The sequence below is a fragment of the Lagenorhynchus albirostris genome, chromosome 5 (assembly GCF_949774975.1).
Source record: "Lagenorhynchus albirostris chromosome 5, mLagAlb1.1, whole genome shotgun sequence".
Taxonomy (NCBI): Eukaryota; Metazoa; Chordata; class Mammalia; order Artiodactyla; family Delphinidae; genus Lagenorhynchus; species Lagenorhynchus albirostris.
The window spans coordinates 33531422-33557605 of NC_083099.1; the positions used below are offsets into that span (position 1 = coordinate 33531422).

Here is a 26184-nt window from a genome sequence, read left to right on the forward strand (position 1 = left end):
ACCCATTCACAATCTTGAGGCTTATAAGAAGGCTTCAATTCTACACCAGTTCATGCTCTAGAACTATGGTGTACACTGTAGTGCTTTCCAATTGTAGATTTGGGGTGGCAAGTGATTAGGAAGATAATCATCTTTACTACTGGGACTTTTTCTTTTAGAGGGAGATAGTAAATGTCTTCAGTGCCCAGCACAACAGATTAGGTCTATCTTTCCATTATACAGAAATATGCATGTTTTTCTTTCAAAGAGGATGACCTTTTAAGTCTAACTTATTATATACATTGATCTAAAGATCAATGTCACTTAACTTGAACTATGTGGTCAGCATCTCAAAGCAAAATATCCTAGATTTAATAATGCTTATTTAAAGAGTTACAAGATACTTGAAGGAATTAAGTGGAGAAGCATGCTTTTCAATTTAAAGAACATGCTTGTTAAGGTTTTTGAACAATTTAACATTTATTATTTTATTAAACATCTTTTTTAAACCAAACTGCAATCTAAGAACACTTAATCATTCATAAAGTACTCATTAACCTGTTACCACAGTGTTGAATTTGGTGTTCTTCATAATAAATCGTGTGTTATAATAGGCAGGATCATCTGAAAAAATACCCTGGGAGCTCACTCTGGGTTGCCTGGACAAGGAGCCCCCTGTGACCAGGGTCTTCCTGCTTCTCCCAGAGGAAAAGGCTCCACCCAAACAGCTTCCTGTGGGACCAATGATTTCATTCTCCTGAAGGAGGGGCCTCCAACCACTCTTGGACCGTCAAGGCCCACAGGTTCTGGGCAGCTGCCTTTCCTAGACAGCTCCTGTAAACAGCGTAACATACCAGGTGTCTGCCTGTCACCCTCACTGGAAAGGTTGCTTTTGTACCAGACCATAAGAAGGGAGAGCAACTTAGGGGGAGGGAACACAAACCCACAGTGTGCAGCCAGCACAGTGCCCTGGTCTCAACATGTCTCTCTGTGGGGACACTGAGAGATCTGGGAAATCCTGCCTCCTTTTCTTGTTGATCTGTGGCTTCCAAGCTTCCCAAGTAAAGCCCATTCTTTAACTCACGCCACATGACACTGTACAAATGCATCCCAAGTTCTAATGCATGACAGACGATGACCACAGAGGGAAAGTACCTTGAACACTGTACAATACTTGCTCTTCAAAATGAGCATATTAATTCAAATTTTAAAAACATATTCACTTGGCTTAATAGGAAAAATGAAAAAAACCATATGCAAACTTCCATTCAACTTTAGATGATGATTAATCAAGGATCAAACCATGTATAGTAAGTTGTAGGAAAGACAACATGCTTTAGTACAAAATTCTTTTACCTCTAAAGCCAACTGCTGGACTTGACCAGCTCCATGGACTCGAAGAAGAGAAAATATTAACTTAAAGTGCCCAATGCATTCACTTTCAGAGCCTAGGAAGTAAAAATAAAATGTTTAATTTTTATTTCCAAGAGATGTTCTAAATTATCCACCTTTAGGAAACTGATATACATTTTGTTTACTGTCAATTATAAGTCTCTGGTAAACTTTTCTTAACATTTGTGACACAAAGTGAGTGAAGTATCACAAGGAGCAGTAAATCTTAAGAAGTTAAATGATATTAGACTATCTTAGGTTTCTTTTGTCGTCTTTTCCATCCCCACCCCTAGTTAACCCACAGGCTAAAAACAAGAAATTTATCAAACACACAATCCAAATACAACTCAAAAATTAAGTGTAAGGTGGTATTTTTACTCTTTACCTCAAGACCGTAGAGCTACAGTAATTAGAGTCAGCCTAATTACATTTGGGGAGAGTGTGACATCATCTGGCTTTTAATTAAGACTGAGTTAGAACCCTGCCACTTGAGAACTACATTATAAACAAGAAGGTGCCAAATCAATAGCCAGCTTTACTGCAATTCCTTTGTATCTAATATGTCAACTCCAAACAATAAGAAATGAAGTTTTCTTCAGATTTTATAATACTGCCTTTAAAAACATCCCCATGTATATATACCATGGGAATGACTTATTTTCTTAAATATTTAATTATTGTTGGTTATTTTATTTGAATAATGTATTACTGTAATAGATAGTGAAAAGAGCAAAGAACTACATGAAAGATAATATTAAGTGTTAATAAAAAAGATTTGAGGTCTTCATGTAACTTAAACTGAATATATATTGTTTTAGGTTTTATATTCTATACTTGTTATCAAAGTTAGAATTGGAAGAAGCTTTCAGATTTTCACCCATCCATCTCCCTGAAGTCAGGCAAGAGTGATAATGTTCTTGGAAATGTCCTTCTTAAAGATGTTTTAAAAATGACAATTCTCACTTTACTATTTCAGTTTTTATACACCAAAAACTTCAGGCAGTTTTTCAAAAACATGGCATTGTGTTAGGGACCAGAAGACACAAAAATGAGATCACCTAATAAATAAATCTAATTTAAGCCCTTATATTGATACTTAGTATGTCAATTTATGTCATCAATGTGATATTTTACACTAGCAAGCTACTCTGCCTTTTCAACTCATTGAAAGTCATATGCTCTTAAAGATACGAATTATTCTAAGCATGGTGACCTGACCTCTCTTTCCAGACTATTATTTAGAGGTAAAAATATTATGGGGTCAATTCCTCTTAATGTTATACAAAGTATAACATTATAACCAAGTACAATTTTTCCTGCATTTCCCTGGTAAAATTGAGAACTGGAATTTTTGGGCTCTTCCATTGTAGGATCTTATTCATCAAGGGTATAGTCACACACCTGGATTATATTTTATAACATTTCTCAGAGCCTCCAAAGCCATTTCCACTCTTGGCAAGCGGTCTCCATGTTGCTCTGACTCCACTTTTGCAGAATGAGTGATAGCCATGAATGTGTGGAGGTACTGGGCTTGGGAGCCTATATAATCCAAGAGACTTGCAGCAAATGTTTTTGGAACCTAAGTTGAGTGGAAAAATATTTAAAAACGAGTGTGCCCTTAGAAATAACCTATAACAAAGACTCCACAGCAGAGAAAACAACAACAAAATACTTCAAGCCATGAAAGTGATTAAATTATACATACACATGAATATACCTATGGATTAAGTGGGGAAAGGGGGAGAAAGGGGACAAAACCCAATTGCATTAGGAAGTGTTTAACATTTTTGTCCAAATCCATTAGAGATTTGATATACTCCCATCAGTATCTCAGTATAATAATTCTGAGATGCGTATGTCTTCCCTTTACCAAGGTATTGATAGTATGATATGTAACTTCTACAATTTGGTTATAGTTTTATATTTAAAAATTATATATATTTAGATTATAAATTCAAAAGACAGTTTTCAAAGACATTTCACAAATCACTGAACTCATTCTGCTTAGCAGCTATTTATAGATATTATTCTGTGATAAATAGTAAATGTTACAGTTTAGTAAATTCTTTTTTTTCCAAGAGCAAACTCTTTGCTTTAGAGAAATAGCCTCACTTCTTTCTTCCTTACAAACCAATCAACCAACAAATTCTCTTTGCCACCCCTCCAAAATAACTGCAACAAAAATTTCCTACATGATTTCCAAGCACTACGGAAGGAAAAGAAGATCATTTGCTTCCAGAAGTGATTTGGGATCATCACAAGAGATGACCTGGTGTGACCCCAGTCATCTTCTAAAACTTCTCTTTGCTTTCCACCTCTATTTTCTTATTTTCTTCTAAAAATGGGACAGAGACAGACTACTGTCTGGTGGTCTGATATTCAACATGATGGAATGAGTAAGTAAATGGCCTTACACTTCCATGAGAGAACAGTAAAGCTGAAGGCATATATACATGGTACAGTGGGGTAGCATTATGCATATAATATCAGAAACAGCTGGGAAAGGAATAAATTCTTATTCATGAATCCACAAAATTAAATTCTTTAACATTCAAAATAAAGAGGATCATAAGTTATCAATGGTCACATACCCAAGTTAGTATAAAGCATTTGGCAAAAAACAGGTATTATTTCAATATATTCAGTGTGAATAAACTAGTAGCTTTCAATAACAAATGATCAAAGGTGTCAGACAAAATTTAAAATAGAGAGCTTACCTCGAGTGGGAAAGTAGGGACTTCATTATAGACCCTAACAAAAATCTCCCCTACAATAAGTTCTTTGGCATGATCACTGTAGACAAATTCTGATCCATAGGTTTTGTCACAGTCACCCTTTTTAAAAAAGAAAACAGATTGTGAGAGGTAAATTGGAATCATTAGTGTCTGGTTTATTAATCTATCCATATTCAGAGTTTAATAACTTAGCAGATAAATAACTTGAAAGATCCATTCATTTTCCAGAGGGAAAAATGTGGTGGGATACACATCACAGCACTCAATGCAATTTTAACGTTTGTAATCAGTAATATAGACTCTGGAAAAGGCATAGAATTACGTTATTTCTTAATCCAAAGATCAATATTGTAACTCATTTTAATATTTCAAAAGATCACTGAGGTCAGCCAATGAAGTGTTCATAAGCAAGTATGACACGTGGCTCTTCTCTATCCGCTCAGCAAACATTTGGCCCAGTCAGATATAGGGTGATAGAGCTAAGAAATGAACACATTTGGACTGGTTTTAAAAAGTAATACATTAAGTGAAAAGTGCTGGAAAACAGGGTCTCTGAATAAAAAGGCAAGGTAATAGTAGAGGGGTTGACAAATCAAGAAGAATTTCCATTTAAGGACAAAGAAAAAGATAGGAAAGAGGAATGGGAAAAAAATAGCCCCAAGAAGATTTAGGTGGAAATCACTCAAAATTTAGGTTGGACTAAAATAATATGTAAAAGTGTATAGTAAGTTGTAAAGGGCTAATAAATGAAGAAAGAATGATGTTCTCTCCTGGTAAAAGAATAGATGAGGCCCCCACGGTGAGCCACAGCCACCCCCACCTCTGCAGCAGACCCTCCAACACTAGCAGGCTGTCAGACATGGCAAAGATGTGGAGGTCATCCCACTGCAGGTCTTTGAGGGTGACAAGATTAAGTCTGTGGTTTCCCTGGTGACTCAGGGAGACAACACTTTACAGGATCCCGACTTATGCTGCTCCATGCGAAGCTGCCTTAGAATCGCCTTCAAAGACCCCTTGTCTCCATCTGTGGGCTCGAGGGTTATCATTCCATTTTGCGTGGATCTGTCTTTGTGAAGAGAAGATTGCAAGAAAGCACTACAGGAGCTGCACTGGTGACCCAGGACCTCCCCCTGCTTTGCTTGTGCCTCATGATTATTTGTATCCTTGAAATTATTAGAAAACCTTGAAACTAGATACATCAGAAATACATTTACACATAGAACTGCTCCTATAGAACACCTACTGAACGCTGGCAGAAGACCTCAGACCTCCCAAAAGGCAAGACTCCCCACGTACCTGGGTAGGGCAAAAGAAAAAAGAATAAACAGAGACAAAAGAATAGGGATGGGACCTGCACCCGTGGGAGAGAGCTGTGAAGGAGGAAAGGTTTCCACACACTAGCAAGCCCCTTCGCGGGTGGGGAGTGCGGGTGGCGGGGGCGGGGGGAGCTTCGGAAACGCAGAGGAGAGCACAGCAAGAAGGGTGCGGAGGGCAAAGCGGAAAGATTCCCGCACAGAGGATCGGTGCCGACCGGCACTCACCAGCCCAAGAGGCTTGTCTGCTCACCCGCCGGGGAAGGCAGGGCTGCGAGCTGAGGCTCGGGCTTTGGTCAGAGCACAGGGAGAGGACTGGGGTTGGCAGCGTGAACACAGCCTGAAGGGGTTAGTGCACCACGACTAGCCGGGAAGGGAGTTCGGGAAAAAGTCTGGAGCTGCCGAAGAGGCAAGAGACTTTTCCTTCCCTCTTTGTTTCCTGGTGAGCGAGGAGAGGGGATTAAGAGCGCTGCTTAAAGGAGCTCCAGAGAAGGGCGTGAGCCGTGGCTATCAGCGCGGACCCCAGAGCCGGGCATAAGACGCTAAGGCCGCTGCTGCCTCCACCAAGAAGCCTGTGTGCGAGCACAGGTCACTATCCACACCTCTCCTCCTGGGAGCCTGTGCAGCCTGCCACTGCCAGGGTCCCGTGATCCAGGGACAACTTCCCCGGGAGAACGCACGGCGCGCCTCAGGCTGGTGCAACATCCCACTGGCCTCTGCCGCCAAAGACTCACCCCGCATCCGTAACCCTCCCTCCCCCAGGCCGGAGTGAGCCAGAGCCCCCGAATCAGCTGCTCCTTTAACCTCATCCTGTCTGAGCGAACAACAGACGCCCTCTGACGACCTACACGCAGAGGCGGGGCCAAATCCAAAGCTGAACCCCAGGAGCTGTGCGAACAAAGAAGAGAAAGGGATATTTCTCCCAGCAGCCTCAGGAGCAGTGGATTAAATCTCCAAAATAAACCTGATGTACCCTGCATCGGTAGAATACCTGAATAGACAACGAATCATCCCAAATTGAGGAGGTGGACTTTGAGAGCAAGACATATTATTTTTTCCCCTTTTCCTCTTTTTGTGAGTGTGTATGTGTATGCTTCTGTGTGAGATTCGGTCTGTATAGCTTTGCTTTCACCATTTGTCCTAGGGTTCTGTCCGCCCATTTTTTTTTTTAATTAAAAAAATTTTTTTCTTAATAATTATTTTTTATTTTAATAACTTTTATTTTATGTTACTTTATTTTATCTTCTTCCTTTCATTCTTTCTTTCTTTTCTTTCTTTCTTTCTTTTTACTTACTTACTTACTTTTTCCCCCTTTTATTCTGAGCTGTGTGGATGAAAGGCTCTTGGTGCTGCAGCCAGGAGTCAGTTCTGTGCCTCTGACGTGGGAGAGCCAACTTCAGGACACTGGTCCACAAGAGACCTCCCAGCTCCTTGTAATATCAAACTGCGAAAATCACCCAGAGATCTCCATCTCAACAACAACACCCAGCTTCACTCAACGACCAGCAAGCTACAGTGCTGGACACACTATGCCAAACAACTACCAAGACAGGAACACAAATGGACCCATTAGCAGAGAGGCTGCCTAAAACCATAATAAGGCCACGAACACCCCAAAACACACCACAAGGAGTGGACCTGCCCAACAGAAAGACAAGATCCAGCCTCATACACCAGAACATGGAAACAAGTCCCCTCCACGAGGAAGCCTACACAACACACTGAACCAACTTTAGCCACTGGGGACAGATACCAAAAACAACGGGAACTATGAACCTGCAGCCTGCAAAAAAGGAGACCGGAAACACAGTAAGATAAGCAAAATGAGAAGACAGAAGAACACACAGCAGATGAAGAAGCAAGATAAAAACCCACCAGACTTAACAAATGAAGAGGAAATAGGCAGTCTACCTGAAAAAGAATTCAGAGTAAGGATAGCAAAGATGATCCAAAATCCTGGAAACAGAATAGAGAAAATGCAAGACATATTTAACAAGGAATTAGAAGAACTAAAGATGAAACAAGCAACGATGAACAACACAATAAATGAAATTAAAAATACCCTAGATGGGATCAATAGCAGAATAGCTGAGGCAGAAGAACGGATGAGTGACCTGGAAGATAAAATAGTGGAAATAACTACTGCAGAGCAGAATAAAGAAAAAAGAATGAAAAGAACTGAGGACAATCTCAGAGACCTCTGGGACAACATTAAACGCACCAACATTCGAATTATAGGGGTTCCAGAAGAAGAAGAGAAAAAGAAAGGGACTGAGAAAATATTTGACGAGATTATAGTTGAAAACTTCCCTAATATGGGAAAGGAAATAGTTAATCAAGTCCAGGAAGCACAGACAGTCCCATACAGGATAAATCCAAGGAGAAACACGCCAAGACACAGATTAATCAAACTATCAAAAATTAAATACAAAGAAAACATATTAAAAGAAGCAAGGGAAAAACAACAAATAACACACAAGGGAATCCCCATAAGGTTAACAGCTGATCCTTCAGCGAAACTCTGCAAGCCAGAAGGGACTGGCAGGACATATTTAAAGTGAAGAAGGAGAAAAACCTACAACCAAGATTACTTTACCCAGCAAGGATCTCATTCAGATTTGATGGAGAAATTAAAACCTTTACAGACAAGCAAAAGCTGAGAGAGTTCAGCACCACCAAACCAGCTTTACAACAAATGCTAAAGGAACTTCTCGAGGCAAGAAACACAAGAGAAGGAGAAGACCTACAATAACAAACCCAAAACAATTAAGAAAATGATAATAGGAAAATACATATTGATAATTACCTTAAATGTAAATGGATTAAATGCTCCCACCAAAAGACACAGACTGGCTGAATGGATACAAGAACAAGACCCATATATATGCTGTCTACAAGAGACACACTTCAGACGTAGAGACACATACAGACTGAAAGTGAGGGGATGGAAAAAGATATTCCGTGCAAATGGAAATCAAAAGAAAGCTGGAGTAGCAATTCTCATATCAGACAAAACAGACTTTAAAATAAAGACTATTACAAGAGACAAAGAAGGACACTATATAATGATCAAGGGATCAATCCAAGAAGAAGATATAACAATATTTATGCACCCAACATAGGAGCACCTCAATACATAAGGCAAATACTAACAGCCATAAAAGGGGAAATCGACAGTAACACATTCATAGTAGGGGACTTTAACACCCCACTTTCACCAATGGACAGATCATCCAAAATGAAAATAAATTAGGAAACACAAGCTTTAAATGATACATTAAACAAGATGGACTTAATTGATATTTATAGGACATTCCATCTAAAAACAACAGAATACACATTTTTCTCAAGTGCTCATGGAACATTCTTCAAGACAGATCATACGTTGGGTTGCAAATCAAGCCTTGGTAAATTTAAGAAAATTGAAATTGTATCAAGTATCTTTTCCAACCACAACGCTATGAGACTAGATATCAATTACAGGAAAAGATCTGTAAAAAATACAAACACAAGGAGGCTAAACAATACACTACTTAATAACGAACTGATCAGTGAAGAAATCAAAGAGGAAATCAAAAAACACCTAGAAACAAATGACAACAGAGACACGATGACCCAAAACCTATGGGATGCAGCAAAAGCAGTTCTAAGGGGGAAGTTTATAGCAATACAATCCTACCTTAAGAAATAGGAAATATCTCGAATAAACAATCTAACCTTGCACCTAAAGCAATTGGAGAAAGAAGAACGAAAACACCCCAAAGTTAGCAGAAGGAGAAAGAAATCATAAAGATCAGATCAGAAATTAATGAAAAAGAAATGAAAGAAACGATAGCAAAAATCAATAAAACTCAAAGCTGGTTCTTTGAGAAGATAAACAAAATTTATAAACCATTAGCCAGACTCATCAAGAAAAAAAGGGAGAAGACTCAAATCAATAGAATTAGAAATGAAAAAGGAGAAGTAACAACTGACACTGCAGAAATAAAAAAGATCATGAGAGATTACTACAAGCAACTGTATGCCAATAAAATGGACAACCTGGAAGACATGGACAAATTCTTAGAAATGCTCAACCTGCCAAGACTGAATCAGGAAGAAATAGAAAATATGAACAGACCAATCACAAGCACTGAAATTGAAACTGTGATTAAAAATCTTCCAACAAACAAAAGCCCAGAACCAGGTGGCTTCACAGGCGAATTCTATCAAACATTTAGAGAAGAGCTAACACCTATCCTTCTCAAACTCTTCCAAAATATAGCAGAGGGAGGAACACTCCCAAACTCATTCTACGAGGCCACCATCACCCTGATACCAAAACCAGACAAGGATGCCACAATGAAAGAAAACTACAGGCCAATATCACTGATGAACATAGATACAAAAATCCTCAACAAAATACTAGCAAACAGAATCCAACAGCACATTAAAAAGATCATACACCATGATCAAGTGGGGTTTATTCCAGGAATGCAAGGATTCTTCAATATACGCAAATCAATCAACATGATACACCATATTAACAAAATGAAGGAGAAAAACCATATGATCTCAATAGATGCAGAGAAAGCTTTTGACAGAATTCAACACCCACTTATGATAAAAACCCTGAAGAAAGTAGGCATAGAGGGAACTTTCCTCAACATAATAAAGGCCATATATGACAAACCCACAGCCAACATCGTCCTCAATGGTGAAAAACTGAAACCATTTCCACTAAGATCAGGAACAAGACCAGGTTGCCCAATCTCACCATGCTTATTCAACATAGTTTTGGAAGTTTTAGCCAGAGCAATCAGAGAAGAAAAGGAAATAAAAGGAATCCAAATTGGAAAAGAAGAAGTAAAGCTGTCACTGTTTGCAGATGACATGATACTACACATAGAGAATCCTAAAGATGCTACCAGAGACCAACTAGAGCTAATCAATGAATTTGGTAAAGTAGCAGGATACAAAAATCAATGCACAGAAATCTCTGGCATTCCTATACACTAATGATGAAAAATCTGAAAGTGATATTAAGAAAACACTCCCATTTACCACTGCAACCAAAAGAATAAAATACCTAGGAATAAACCTACCTAAAGGGGACAAAAGAGCTGTATGCAGAAAATTATAAAACACTGATGAAAGAAGTTAAAGATGATACAAACAGATGAAGAGATATACCATGTTCTTGGATTGGAAGAATCCAATTGTGAAAATGACTGTACTACCCAAAGTAATCTACAGATTCAATGCAATCCCTATCAAACTACCACTGGCATTTTTCACAGAACTAGAACAAACAATTTCACAATTTGTATGGAAACACAAAAGACCCTGAATAGCCAAAGCAATCTTGAGAACGAAAAATGCAGCTGGAGGAATCAGGCTCCCTGACTTCAGACTATACTACAAAGCTACAGTAATCGAGATGTATGGTACTGGCATAAAACCGGAAAGACAGATCAATGGAACAGGATAGACAGCCCAGAGATAAACCCACGCACATATGGTCACCTTATCTTTGATAAAGGAGGCAGGAATGTACAGTGGAGAAAGGACAGCCTCTTCAATAAGTGGTGCTGGGAAAACTGGACTTGTACATGTAAAAGTATGAGGTTAGAACACTCCTTAACACCATACACAAAAATAAGCTCAAAATGGATTAAAGACCTAAATGTAAGGCCAGAAACTATCAAACTCTTAGAGGAAAACATAGGCAGAACACTCTATGACATAAATCACAGCAAGATCCTTTTTGACCCACCTCCTAGAGAAATGGAAATAAAAATAAACAAATGGGACCTAATGAAACTTAAAAGCTTTTGCACAGCAAAGGAAACCATAAACAAGAGCAAAAGACAACCCTCAGAATGGGAGAAAATATTTGCAAATGAAGCAACTGACAAAGGATTAATCTCCAAAATTTACAAGCAGCTCATGCGGCTCAATAACAAAAAAACAAACAAACAAATCCGAAAATGGGCAGAAGACCTAAACAGACATTTCTCCAAAGAAGATATACAGATTGCCAACAAACACATGAAAGAATGCTCAACATCATTAATCATTAGAGAAATGCAAATCAAAACTACAATGAGATATCATCTCACACCAGTCAGAATGGCCATTATCAAAAAATCTAGAAACAATAAATGCTGGAGAGTGTGTGGAGAAAAGGGAACACTCTAGCACTGCTGGTGGGAATGTGAATTGGTACAGCCACTATGGAGATCAGTATGGAGGTTCCTTAAAAAACTACAAATAGCTTCCCTGGTGGCGCAGTGGTTGAGAGTCCGCCTGCCGATGCAGGGGACACGGGTTCGTGCCCCGGTCCGGGAAGATCCTGCATGCCGTGGGGTGGCTAGGCCCGTGAGCCATGGCCACTGGGCCTGTGCGTCCGGAACCTGTGCTCCGCAGCAGGAGAGGCCACAGCAGTGAGAGGCCCGCGTACCGCAGAAAACCCCCAAAACTACAAATAGAACTACCATATGACCCAGCAATCCCACTACTGGGCATATACCCTGAGAAAACCATAATTTAAAAAGAGTCATGTACCAAAATGTTCATTGCAGCTCTATTTACAATAGCCAGGAGATGGAAGCAACCTAAGTGTCCATTATGGGATGAATGGATAAAGAAGATGTAGCACATATATACAATGGAATATTACTCAGCCATAAAAAGAAACAAAATTGAGTTATTTGTAGTGAGGTGGATGGACCTAGAGTCTGTCATACAGAGTGAAGTAAGTCAGAAAGAGAAAGACAAATACCGTATGCTAACACATATATATGGAATTTAAGAAAAAAAAATGTCATGAAGAACCTAGGGGTAAGACAGGAATAAAGGCAGACCTACTAGAGAATGGACTTAAGGATATGGCGAGGGGGAAGGGTAAGCTGTGACAAAGTGAGAGAGAGGCATGGACATATATACACTACCAAACATAAGGTAGATAGCTAGTGGGAAGCAGCCGCATAGCACAGGGAGATCAGCTTCGTGCTTTGTGACCGCCTGGAGGGGTGGGATAGGGAGGGTGGGAGACGCAAGAGGGAAGAGATATGGGAACATGTATATGTATAACTGATTCACTTTGTTATAAAGCAGAAACTAACACACCATTGTAAAGCAATTATACTCCAATAATGATGTTAAAAAAAAAAAAGAATAGATGATACATAGAAATCTGAGACTTGTTCTCCCTAGCTCTGTAATTCTCAAAACTTCTATCAATGAAGAGCTCTGAGTGACTATCATGAAATGAATTCAAAACTAAATTTTGAATAATTCAGGACACCCAGTGATGGTTACTCTTTAATGAAGTCCAAACCCCAAAACACAACTTCTAAACAATCAAGACTCAACCATCTAATGTATGTGTTATCCAGGCCTTCTCCTTATCTCCCATTCTACTTACTGTCTTTTGTTTTTCTCATGGCTTAATAGTTTCTCCTCTAGAAGGTGGCAGGATAGGAGAAATTATTCAATTTTGATACCAGAAAGCAATTTTAATTTACTGGGGAAAAGAGGCTAAAGAGAACAATTAAAACAGAGCTTCTGGGCACAAAAACTGGTTAAAATAGAAGACAGCTATATGTAAATGGTAACTAAAAACACAACAAAAAATCCTAATGTATATTAAATATAATAAGAATGCTATTATTAAATGGGCCAAATATTAGGTAGCAAAACCTATAGGCTTGATCAACACCCAATAGAGAAATAATGGGTTTCTGTTTCGTCAATACTAAGTTATATTTCCAGAGATTCCATTAGAGTAAGTAATTTATAAAACAATAACATACTTTTTTAATCATGTTTTCTTGTTGGGATTCAAGAAATTCAAGTAGCTCTGCTCTTGTAGAATTGTTCCATATCAAATAGGGGTTCTCTGTGTTACTGTTAAGCATCTTCAAAATCTAGGAGAAAGAACATTACTGTTTTATAATATTTAGGAAATATATTGAAATTACCATTCATTAAAATTGTCTATGACATGCCAAGCACCGTAATAGGTGCCTTAAGTATAACAGATCTCAGTAATTCTACCAAGTATGTTAATATTTTCCATTTTGCAGATGAGAAAAATCAAGACTGAGAAAGATCAAACTATTTGCCCCAGGTCTCACAACCCTTAAGTGGTGAAACTGGGATTCAAATTTGAGTCTGTTTTGACTTCACATTCTTAACATTTGCTCTGCTTTGTGAAAATTACATATGATATCCTGTGTTAAAGCATTTTATAAACTCAGTAAATGTAAGCTTAAAAAGAATCATACCATACTGCCTTTACATACATATATTTGAAAACAAAATCTAAGTCTTTATGAAGCATACTCCTAGGAAGGGAAGTAAAATTTATGGGCAGAGACTCAGTTCTGGTTTTCTTGGCCAAACCTTGTAGTTCTGCAGACATAGCTTATGCCTGCTTAGCCATCCAGGGTGCTTTCCCTTTGTTTAGCTCTCCTCAATTTTAAGTGTACACATAGACATTTAACTCTCCTTTAAATGTTTTTTGTTGTTGTTTTTTGGCTGTGCCTTGTGGCTTGTGGGATATCAGTTCCCTGACTAGGGGTTGAACCCGGGCCCTCGGCAGTGAAAGAGCAGAGTCCTAACCATTGGGATACCAGGAATTCTCTAAATGTTTTAATAAGAACTTTTTACACTTTACATTTACAGAGCTCTGTGCTAGGAGGAAAGCAGTGGGTTATTACCTCCATCTTACAAAAAGACATCCAACCCTTGTTTTCAAAACATGAACTACCAGTTAAGTAAAATAACTGAAAAAATTTATCATGAAGAAAATTTTAAAACTCTGAGAAGTGGCAGTTTAAAATAAGTATTTTATTAAATCCAGATGGAGTCCAGGCCAAAATTTTGAAGTGTTACTTTTTTTTTTTTCTTTCCTGTAGTAGTTAATCAACAACTTGTTAGTATTTCTGGAAAGAATGTTTTCAGTCAGCAAAATACTTCACACTGGTGAACACAAAGTCCGGAAAAAGAACCAAGATCAAAATTGGCATCTAAAGCACTTCTCTCTTACTCAGGGGATCTGAAAGGCAGTGTCTTGCACCAGAAAACAGACTCAATCAGATTAGATTAAAAAAACAAATAAGCTGTTTATAAATTCTAAAAATATTTTACATTTGGAACACTGAGGCCTTTTTTCTTCTAAAACTATTAGATGATTATCAGAGAAAATGAAATAAAACAGCCTACAATTCTACAATTCAGGGATAACTACAGTTAACATATTGATACAGATCCATCCATTCAATTTTTTAATACCAAAAATGGGATTTAACCTTTTCACTTAAAATACTTTAAACATCTTCTAATGTCTTCCCATATACCTTTACAATTTGAGGCTTCAAGATATTCTATTTAATGGATTTCTATAGGTCAATTCTCTAATGCTTAGATTGTTTCTCAATGATTCTCACAGAAGAGGTTGGGCGATCTGCCACGATCATACTTATTTTTGTCATGAATGCATATGTGTGTATATACTGACTTTTAGGATTTCCATGCTGAGTGTAAGCAAGTTATAGCTTATAACAAACAGCTAAAAATAGAATCTGGGTCTCCTGACTCCCAGTCCTCTGTCCATTCCAAGTTCACTCTCTTGTCCTGTTCCTTTCTGATTCAATATTATCAAGAATTATGGGGAGCTCTACAGCTGAGAAACATGAAGTTAATCTACCCTTACAGAGAGACTGGACTTGTAGAGCTGATATGATAACATCAGCATCAAGCCACAACAACAAACCAAATTTCTTAGTTGAGAGAACAAGCATGTGAACATTTTCAATTTTTAGGTTTCCGAGAGCAATCAACATTGTTATATTCCTCTACTATCTAAAGAATCTTGCAGTATTTATCAAAAACCCAGGCTACTTCTGAAGCACATACCTCAGTAGCACTAACTACAGCAAGTTTTCTAGCAACATAGGGGGTCAGCATGCCAGCTACACTTTTCCTTATGGTTGGATTTTCTGGTGTTGCTTGTTCTTCAGGCAGATACCCTCCAAGGCGACTCAGAGCACGGACACTCAGTTTGGCAAGACTGTTGGCTACTTCCTGTTATAAAAAAATTAAGACATTAAGATATTAAAATAGATCTGTTATCTTACACAGGCAACAGTACCTTTATGGAATCAAAACAGTATGGAACATATTAAGGAACAGAAAGCAAAAAAAAAGAAACAAAAAAGTCCCCAACACTGACATCAGAGCTTATTCTTTTATTTATATGAAAGACCATCAGAATCTATGTACTCATTTATACCTAATACGGTATGTTGTAGATAACTGGAAGAAGCACATTGGGGGATAGGGTGGGGAATAGGGATGGGTAGGTAGATCTGATCGCTACAGGCACATATCACAATGAGTAATGAATGACAGTGAACAGGAAAGGACAGAAAAAAATATCTGTAAAAATCACGTAAGTTCTCAAGTGTTTAGGGGAGCTAGCCCCAACAGCACTGTTAGGATCTCCCTGAGATACACAACCATAATTTTGCAAAAATAAAGGTGACTCTGAGTACTCAAGAAAAGATTAAGTTATGTGCAGAATATGCTATTGCAAATTCCCTTGCCTTGAATCCTTCCGGGTAAGTGGTTAAGATAAAAAGTTTTGGGGCTTAGGGTTTCCCTGGTGGCGCAGTGGTTGACAGTCCGCCTGCCGATGCAGGGGACATGGGTTCGTGCTCTGGTCCGGGAAGATCCCACATGCTGCGAAGCGGCTGGGCCTGTGAGCCATGGCCGCTGAGCCTGCGCGTCCGGAGCCTGTGCTCCGCAACGGGAGAGGCCAGAACAGTGAGAGGGCCCGCGTACCATAACAACAACAACAAAAAAAAAGTTTGGGGGCTTAAAGAGCAATAAACTTAATAATCTTGAAAAACAGTTTATGCCTTTGAGGCTTTGAGCTAGGGCTTTGCTTTGCATTAACCTACGGTATGGGTTCAAATTCAATGTTTAAGTAGTGTTAAGGTTACCTGCTGGTTTGTTTCTTCACTTTTCTGAATACCACTCTCCTCTAGTGTGTAGTCATAATTAAACAGATAACCAAGCAGATGCCACAAAATTCCAGCTTGCAATAGGTGTGTCTGTAGCCAGAAATCCACAGCAAAAGAGCTGACACATTCTACCCCAAGAGCTGCCACTCGTGGAATACTCTGAGAATAAGAATAATGGAATTAATTACAGGATTAAAAAAAAAGCTCCCAAGAGAAACAGGCTGCCAATGTATGTCAAGCTAGCTAACTTACTGTGTGTTTACCTCCTCTTATATTTTCAATACCAGTTTATATCTGAATCCTATATCTTTTAAAGCCTAAAATTAAAAGTAACCCTGTGAAAAGACACAGAATTCCTATTTTTAGAAAATTAATTAATTTTTAAATTGAAGTATAGTTGATTGACAATATTGTGTTAGTTTCAGGTGTAGAGCATAGAGATTTGATTTTTTGCAGATTATATTCCATTATAGGTTATTACAAAATACTGCGTATAAATCCTTATGCTATACAGTAGATCCTTATTATCTATTTTATGTATAGTAGTTTTATTTGTTAATCCCATACTCCTAATTTGTCCCTTCTCACCTCTCTCTCCCTTTTCTCTTTGGTAACCATAAGTTTATTTTCTATGTCTGAGTCTGTTTCTGTTTTGTATATACATTCATTTGTATTATGTTTTAGATTCCAAATATAAGTGATATACAGTGTTTGTCTTTCTCTGACTTATTATATTAAGCTAATATTCTCAAGGTCCATTCATGTTGCTGCAAATGGCAGCATTCTTTTTTATGGCTGAATAACATTCTGTTGCATGTGTGTGTGTGTGTATACACATCTTAAGCCAATTGTCTGTTGATGGGCACCTGGGCTGTTTCCATATCTTGGCTATTGTAAATAGTGCTATGAACGTTGGGTACATGTATCTTTTCAAATTAGTGTTTTCATTTTTCCAGATATGTACCCGGGAGTGGAACTGCTGGATAATATGGTAGCTCTATTTTCAGTTTTTTTAAGGAACCTCCATGCTGTTTTCCATAGTGGCTGTACTGTACCAATTTACATTCCCGTGAACAGTGTATGAGGGTTCTCTTTTTTCCACATCCTCTCCAGCATTTATTTGTAGACTTTTTGGTGATAGCCAGTCTCACTAATGTGAGGTGATAGCTCATTGTGGTTTTGATCTGTATCAGAATTACTATCTTTGAGGCTAGTTAGTGTCAAAGACTTGGGAATACAGTTTTCTTTGTTTCACTTCTTGTATTTTTAATTTTTAAAAATACTGATAAGGCATTAATAGCAACGCATGTGCTAGTGATCTTAAGTGTATCAATGATATCTTTAGTGCAGGTGTACAGATTTACTTCTTTATACCAGACTTTGCATTCTTATTAAACACTTCTAAGGACATCAAGTAAATATAGTTGAGGACATTATTTTCATCAGATTCCTTATTTCTAGATACCTTAGCCTGGGATCAGCACCCTAATCCTGTTTTATTCCAACACAACTGTCACTCTGCCCAGTTACCTGAGAAATCACTCTCCTTCCCAGCCACCTATCACATCACCCACAGACAACTTCCCTTGGCAGTACCAGACTGGGAGGAAACAGCAAGCTCTCAGATCCCTATAGCTTTTCCACCAGGCAATGACTCAACTCTTAAGTTTCAGGTTTTACGTGGTCCTTTACTTTCATTAGATTGATTTAGTCTAGTCTTCTCTCTTGCTTCCCTGCCTCTGTTCAAATATTCACATGAGACCAACTTCCCTCTAGATATGTCACTCTAGTCTTACTCTTTGTGGGCCAGCCCAGGAACAAAAGCCACCATTTACAGCAAGGCTTTAGTGAAAAATGTAATTTACTTGAAAATAATTTTAGGAAAACAACTAGTTAATAAATTGGGGACTGGCTACTTGACAAGAAAACCCACTGCTGACTGAATCCAGAAAGTGGTAAAGATGACCTCTACCTTGCCAAAATAGAGCACCCGACAGAGATCCCTGATGATGCCAGGCATTTCTGTGATCTTCTCTCGGCATTCTTCAAACTGAGCGGCCACACTATAGCATTTGCTTATGTGTCCACACACCTGCAGACAACATTGAGAGAAAAAAAAAGGTCACATGTGCATTCCTTATTTAAGACAGTGGAAATCAAATCAGCGGAGATTCGTGAATAATGCTTAATGGTATATATGACACTCCAAAATTAAACAGAACATTTCTATTGAATTATTAGTATTTCTGGTTAAGATTCCCTATAGATGCAGGGTTGGCAAACCATGGCCGCTAAGGCTAACAGGCCAAGTCAACCCTGTTCTTGTATGGCCAGAAAGCTAAGAATGGTTTTTACATTTTGAAAGAGTTGCAAAAATCACAAATAAAAATATGCAACAGACTGTACATAACTTGAAAGCCTCAAATATTTACTCTCTGGCCCTTTATAAAAAGAAGTTTGCCAACCTCTGGAATAAAGTATTTTTGTCCAGAATTCTAATAATGTACTGTACTTAAAAATAAGGATGAAACTCAAAAGCCTGTACTCGATTGTTTTATATTCTAAATTTTGCTGGCATAAACAAAAGGCCACATAAAAAGATGCATCTACAGTGATCTTAATGAACTCCTGATGGATTTTCTATTAAAGAATTCAACAGAAAAAAAGCCAATGAAAACACTAGGGATGGGAGAGGGAGGTAGAGAAGGAAATTAAGGAAGGGGATAGAAAATAAGTGAAATAAAAATGGCAAAATGACAAATGTTTGAAACTGGGTAAAAAAAAATTAAGCCAACAGATTACGTATGATTTAGCACAGTGGTTCTTAAAGTGTGATACACAGACCAACAGCATCAGTATCACTTGGCAATTTTGTTAGAAAAGCATATTCTCACGCCCCACCCCACACATACTGAATCAGAAACTCTGTGGGCAGGGGACCTGGGAGGCAGAGCTCAGCAACCCAGGTTTTTTGTTTGTTTGTTTGTTTGTTTGTTTTTGCTGTACGCGGGCCTCTCACTGCTGTGGCCTCTCCCGCTGCGGAGCACAGGCTCTGGACGCGCAGGCTCAGCAGCCATGGCCCACGGGCCCAGCTGCTCCGCGGCACGTGGGATCCTCCCGGACCGGGCACGAACCCGCATCCCCTGCATCGGCAGGTGGACTCCCAACCACTGCGCCACCAGGGAAGCCCGCAACCCAGGTTTTAATGAGCCCTCCAAGTGATTCTTACAGATGTTAAAGTCTGAACTACTAGTCTAGCGTAACTTTCTTGGAACCATATGTTTTAGTCTTACCTGTACAGACATGTCACTTGGTTTACTAGAATGATTCAAGACAGCCACACAGCGACTAAATGCCTCTTGTAACACCTGCAGAAAAAGAAGTCAGCCATCAACTCTCCATTTTGAGTTGGAGTCTGAAAAGCCTTTTCTGGTAGGGATAAAACATTAATAACCTTTTAATATCTGAAACTTGGCAAAGAAATATTTGCTCAATTAACATTTGTTAAATAAACAAGTAAACAAAGGACCCTGAAGTTTTTTTAAGCATCCCACTATGCTATTTTGCAAGTAATATTAAGCTCACCAATTTTGAATCCAATATTCTCCAATTCACGTTGTGAAATAAAGCTCCATTTATTTTAATTTTGGTATTATAATATACAGAATATTGTTATCTGTTGCAAAAAATTAAAGAAACTGTATCAACTGTATTTGTACTTGGTGAATTATTTATTGCTAAGAGACATACAGTTTGCCTAAACTAGCTTGAAGACAAGGACAAAGGTCATTCCATATTACCTCAATTCCATTCTCCCTTCTGAGCTCTTCAGCATTGAGGGCTGAGCAGTTAACAGTATGGAAAGCCAGCTCTGCAGCAGCAGGCAACAATGGTGATTCTTTTGAGAAAAGGAGGTCATCTGAAGTTTCCATTGTTATTGTCCTAATTAGCATGGGGTAGCCTGCATATTTATAAGGCTGTAAATCTGAAATAATCATGGTTCTAAGTTAATTTTGACACTACTTTCAATTATGTTGCCAAAAAAAAAGAGATTAAAATATGCAACATCTTAAATGTTTCCTAATTCTAGTTTATAAAAAGAAATTAAACCAAGTACAAATCCCTTGGATCTTTTCAACTAGCAAACTTGTTTGGTGGACTTTTCTAAAATGTTTCCACTAGAAAAAGAGTATTTTCTGGTAGATTAAAACTGAACTTTGTGTATAGTGGTTTTGATCCTTTGCAGAATATCTATGTTTTCTATGTTGTCCATGTGATCTTTATAACTTTTCACCTGATCACAGACAGCAAGACATAGCCAATGCACCAGAGACCCATACCTCTTTATAAAGAGATAGAAACATTTGATTTAAATGAGTGAATATTTTATATTCTGCTTTCTGAATAACAGGAGTACTTTCCTATTTTACCAGTTATCATAAAATAAATGTTTGAAAATACTGAATATAATTTGTTACTATGAATACAAAATAGAAAGTTAATTTATTAACTGTATTTGGCTAATTCCATATTTTGACAAGCAAATTTAAAAGTGAAATCTGAAATATACTGGTGCTCAATTCCTGTTCTTTTCATTCTTTTTTTTTAAACTAACCTATGAGGTGGAAATATGTAAATTAATTGGCTTTGACTTTATAAGTATCTCTGTCATCCCACTTGAAATCAGCATAAAGCTTTTTGCCTTTTGAAGATGACAAATAATCTGCTTTAAATTAACTCATTTCTAAGATGGCTTAAAAAAAAAAAAGCCCCTTGGAACTGGTCCCAGTAGTCCTAACACATACATACATAAGAAGAAGAGTGAATTAATGTTAAGTTCTATCAGATCAGGACCCCCATCCCAACTTACTGAGTATAAACCCCCTTTGGGAAAAGTGGAAGACAGCCTGAAAAAACATTCTGACCTTGATAATATACCAATGATGAGCTACAACTGCACCTTGTGGCTAATATAGATTTACCAGCCATCAAAAAACAACCAATGGTTTGAAAAAGACTTCTTTAAACTCATTCTGATTAGTGATAAATGCCATATAACTAAATGCTTTACAAATGTTTTCTGTTGAGTTCATATGCAAAAGTGAATCAATTAATCACTGTTCTCTAATGACCAAGCTGCTCAATCCCTACGCTGTCCCCTCCAATACTTAAACTGGAACCCTACTTGTCTTCAATTACCCAACACTCCTGCTTATCTCAGATCCCCACTGTCCTCTCTTTTCTCCCATCATCCTATAGAGCAAATGGGTCTCCCACTTTGTGTGTAAGACAAGTTTAGTTCCCAAGCCAATGGACACATGCCATATTGAACCCAACTCCCACCCTCAACAGAGTCTTAAAAATTCTCAACGTGCTCCTAGCTTTCTGGCTGCTACTAAATAGCCCTGAAAACATGCTGGAGATTTCCAATAACCTGTATCCTGAAATTGAAACAGAGCAGGACCCTATGGTCCTTGCCCTCCATGTCCTCCACCTGTGCAAAAACTTTAGCCAAAGAATAAGTTTAATCAGAGAAGTGAGGAAATACAGAAACAAAGGCAAACAGTCAAAGGAGACCAAATAATAGTTTAGTCATTAAGCAAAGTCAAGGACCTTTAGTTCCTCCTCAAAGGCTACAGATAATGTTCTGAGCCATATCCTGTGAGCTGTCTTATAGATACTGAAAACTCCTACCAGGTGGAAGAAGTTAACTACATGATGACCAGACTATAGCCATGACATAAGCTGCCACAATTCTGAGAAGTGGCCTCAAGGAAATGGGAACAAACTGACCCTGGAACTGAAGACTAACTGTACTTAAAGCAATCAAGATGACACTGGTCAGACCACCACATGACCAATTTTAAGATGACTGTCAGAGCTGACTGGACTGTTTCTGCATGTAGCCCCTTCCCTCAGCCTATAAAACCTCTTGCCCACTGGTTTGGGGTGGGGGGAATCAGCCTTTGAACAGGCAGCTGCCCTTCCTCCACCCCACCCCCGTTGATTACTGGCATCCAAAATAAAGCAAACTTTCCTTTCCACCAACCTTGCCTCTTTATTGGCTTTTGAATGGTGAGCAGCTGGATCCCACTTTTGGTTACAAAATCACACCTACTTTATCTATAAATTTTTCAAACTGTCCCACAGGATCAGAGGGTTTCGAAAGCTACCACAGGAAATGAGGTGTGAAGGGATATATAGGATCATTTGAAAAGTTTCTGTTGCTTTTTAAAAACCAGAACACTCTTGGTGTTTTCAGCCTTTAGAGGTTTATGGATAGGTACAGTCTTATAAAAGACATTTAATGATCCTTAAATGCCAGGTCCATTTTATATCTCAGTTAATATGTTTACTGCTAAATGGCTAAAGACAAAAACTAACCAAGTACCTCCAGAGAACAGAAATGTACTTTAGGACGGAACAATGAAATCTGGTTGGAAATGTAAACTACTCTAACTACAGAAAACTACTCTTTTACTATATCTAAAATGCAATTCTAAGAGTCTTTTGCAATAATAATTAGAAATAGGCTGCAGAAACAAGAAGCATGGTAGAATTAGCTGAAGGGTAAATCAAAATTTGAGAATAACACATGCCTTACCTTCTTTATGACGGTTGAAGAGGATGCTCTGTGTTTTCAGAATTAAAATTATATTCTCTGGATCTGGTCCATCTGTTATTTTTGCTGATTTGGTACATAAAAATTCATAGGCTTTATTTACCTTTTCAAACATATCCTGTATGTAACCAAAGACAATTAACTTTTGTTAACATCTCGAATTACAACTTAGAACACAGATGATTTGTATTTTGCCAGTAAATTCTTTGGTTACTATTTTGTTTTGTTTTTTACATAAAGGGATTCATTCCAACTGTAATATAGGTGGTATACTTTTAAGGTGAAACAATTTTTTTTTCCAAATACTTATTCAATGATCTCAGTACCATTTACTGAAAATTATTCTTCAGTAGCTTATACCATATATGTCATATTAAACTCATACACACCAGAGATAGTTTCTGAGTTGTTACAAAAATAGTTATGATAAGAACTACTGTTTTTTGAGCACTATGGCAGGCACTGTGCTAAATGCTTTACATACATTATCTCACTTAATCCTCAAAACAGTCTTGTGAGGTGTGTACCCTTATTAACCTCACCTTAAAGATGTTAGCTTGCCTAAAGTCACAAAGCCCATTGCTCACAGAGCTAAGACGCACACCCAGGTCTGACTCTATCTGTGCTCTTAAACTACTATACTATAATGTTCCTTATCTATATGTTGATCCTTGTGCCAGTATAATACTATTTTACTACTGCAGTTTTATAGAGTATTTTAATATCTGGTAGTTTAAGTTTAGCAACTTAATTCTAATTTCAAAATTTCTTCCTATATTGATTGTTTTCTTTCCCAGATGAATTTGAATTGCTTTAGATTTCTCAAAAAATGTCCCAGGCTTTTGATTAAAAATGCCTTAAACATATAAAAGTGACATTTTTTCAATGCTGTCTTCCTATTCAGGAATACTGCCTGTCTCTCATAAAAAACACTAGCCCTGAATCAGTGGAAATTACTCCAAGTTTCTAGCAACAAACTATGAGTACTGTTTTTATTGGTCCTTGTCTGATTTTATCTTTTATGAATCTCCACTGGCGCTGTAGTAGGAAGCTGGAAAAGACAAGATCAGGGAATGCTGGCAGCAGATGACTTTAAGTCTGAAGCAAATTTTCTACTTTTTCATTAAGAGTGATATGAAGTTGGATGTCATTAGAAAAAAATAAATTACCCAAAGCAATCTGGGTGGCAATGGCATCACTACAAATGAATTAAGTTCACCCATATCCTAATTTTCAGTTATTCATGTGACTGCCCATTAGAGTTAATTCTCAAACCGACATGGGTAAGGAAAGAGAATAAAACCCAAAAGTTACTAGTCACAGTGTAGTCCTTTTGATAAAATGAGAGAAGATCATTTATGCTGAAAACTTGGGCACGTGGGTCAGAGGTTAATTAAACATATACTGGACATATATTATGAGGCAGACACTGGCGCATAAGATGAGCGTATCTTTCCTCTGCCTGAAATAGTAATAAAGCAAAAGCAAGTCAACCCCAAAGCCCTAATTCCAAAGGCAGTACATACCCTCCCTTCTGGATTCTTATCAGGGTGGTACTTTTGTGCAAGTCTGAAGTAAGCTTTTCTAATCTTGCTCTCATCATGCCTACAAAATAGGAAAACTGTTTCATGAATTAAGTAAGGTGCAAGAAAATACTTACACAATCATCTAAAATCATCTAAAAGTGCTTAAGTAAGGTGCAAGAAAGTACTTACACAATCATCTAAAATGATATTTTAAGAATCTTACTTTTACTGTATATGATCATATAGTAGATATCAAATTAAACCCAGTAAGATTTAAATAAGATGATTCCTATGTGTTATCTTTACACATAAAAGATAAAACCTAAACATTCCCTATGCAAGGTTACCATATTCACTTCAAATTACAAAACCATATTTAGGTTTTGAAGAACTAAGAATTTTAAACTAACTTTTCAAATTGTCACTTCAAACTATAATTCTAAGTTATTTTAACTATCAGCCTTGTCAAAAATGAACAAATTCAGTCTATACTTAAAATGTCTTTTAAACTTTTTCTCTAACATATCTATTCTACTATAAAACTTCACTGATGATAAATTAAATCTGCATTCTTTCCTATACGTTTGTCATTTACGATCCTAGACACACTGTTGTCAAATCTCTTCCTCATGTATAACACAAACTGCAAGAAGGAGGAAGATGATACTGAAAATGACTCACGGTCCCTGTCCTTGAGGGAGATTAAGCACTTCATAAGCATCATCTATTGACATTGTAGGTGGCTTCTTTTCTACTTCCTTCTTCCAGGCATCAAGGGTATCTTTTAGAAGCTTAACCTTAAAGACAGAGAATTAAAATTTATATCTATTAAAGTAAAACTATTTCAGAATATAATTTTTAAATTACAGAATTGTTGTGCTGTATTTATTTCAACTGACATTTCTAGGCTAACCAATTAACAGCTTTCTAAAATACAAATAACCAAAATCACCTTCTAGCACTGTTAAATGGTCAGATAGCAAGGTATTTGTTATGGGGCTACATTTTTTAAAAAGTAATATTTTATTATTTATTTATTAATTTTATTTTTTTTTTTTAATTTATTTTTGGCCGTGTCAGGTCTTAGTTGCTGCACACAGGATCTTCGTTGAGGCATGCGGGATCCTTTGCTGCAGCACGCAGGCTTCTCTCTAGTTGTGGTGTGCGGGTTTCTCGCTTCTCTAGTTGTGACAGGCGGCTCCAGAGCACATGGGCTCCGTAGTTGTGGTGCGCGGGTTCCAGAGCACGTGAGCTCTACTTGAGGCGCGAGAGCTCAGTAGTTGTGGTGCCCGGGCTTAGTTGCCCCGTGGCATGTGGGATCTTAGTTCCCTGACCAGAGATTGAACTCGCGTCCCCTGCATTGTAAGGCAGATTCTTTTACCGCTGGACCACCAGGGAAGTCCCTAAAGTGATATTTTAATTCTCTGCCAATTTTTGTCTCTACTTTTTTTTTTTTTTTTTTTCAGTACACGGGCCTCTCACTGTTGTGGCCTCTCCCGTTGCAGAGCACAGGCTCCGGACGCGCAGGCTCAGCAGCCATGGCTCACGGGCCCAGCTGCTCCGCGGCATGTGGGATCTTCCCGGACCGGGGCACAAACCCGTGTC

At 38.0% G+C, this 26184-nt stretch overlaps 1 protein-coding gene across 1 annotated transcript in view; it reads right to left on the reverse strand.

Moving 5' to 3' along the window:
- Window positions 1–26184, reverse strand: part of DNAJC13 (DnaJ heat shock protein family (Hsp40) member C13) — a 124187-nt gene that overhangs the window by 21971 nt on the left and 76032 nt on the right. Inside the window, exons 34-45 of the mRNA XM_060149843.1 lie at window positions 25261–25376; window positions 24580–24658; window positions 23036–23171; window positions 20232–20416; window positions 19725–19799; window positions 18404–18523; window positions 16411–16590; window positions 15323–15490; window positions 13216–13329; window positions 4089–4205; window positions 2773–2950; window positions 1336–1427 (exon numbers count right to left, since the gene is read on the reverse strand). Coding sequence (XP_060005826.1) covers window positions 1336–1427; window positions 2773–2950; window positions 4089–4205; window positions 13216–13329; window positions 15323–15490; window positions 16411–16590; window positions 18404–18523; window positions 19725–19799; window positions 20232–20416; window positions 23036–23171; window positions 24580–24658; window positions 25261–25376 — 1560 coding nt within the window. The remainder of the gene's footprint in view (window positions 1–1335; window positions 1428–2772; window positions 2951–4088; window positions 4206–13215; window positions 13330–15322; window positions 15491–16410; window positions 16591–18403; window positions 18524–19724; window positions 19800–20231; window positions 20417–23035; window positions 23172–24579; window positions 24659–25260; window positions 25377–26184) is intronic.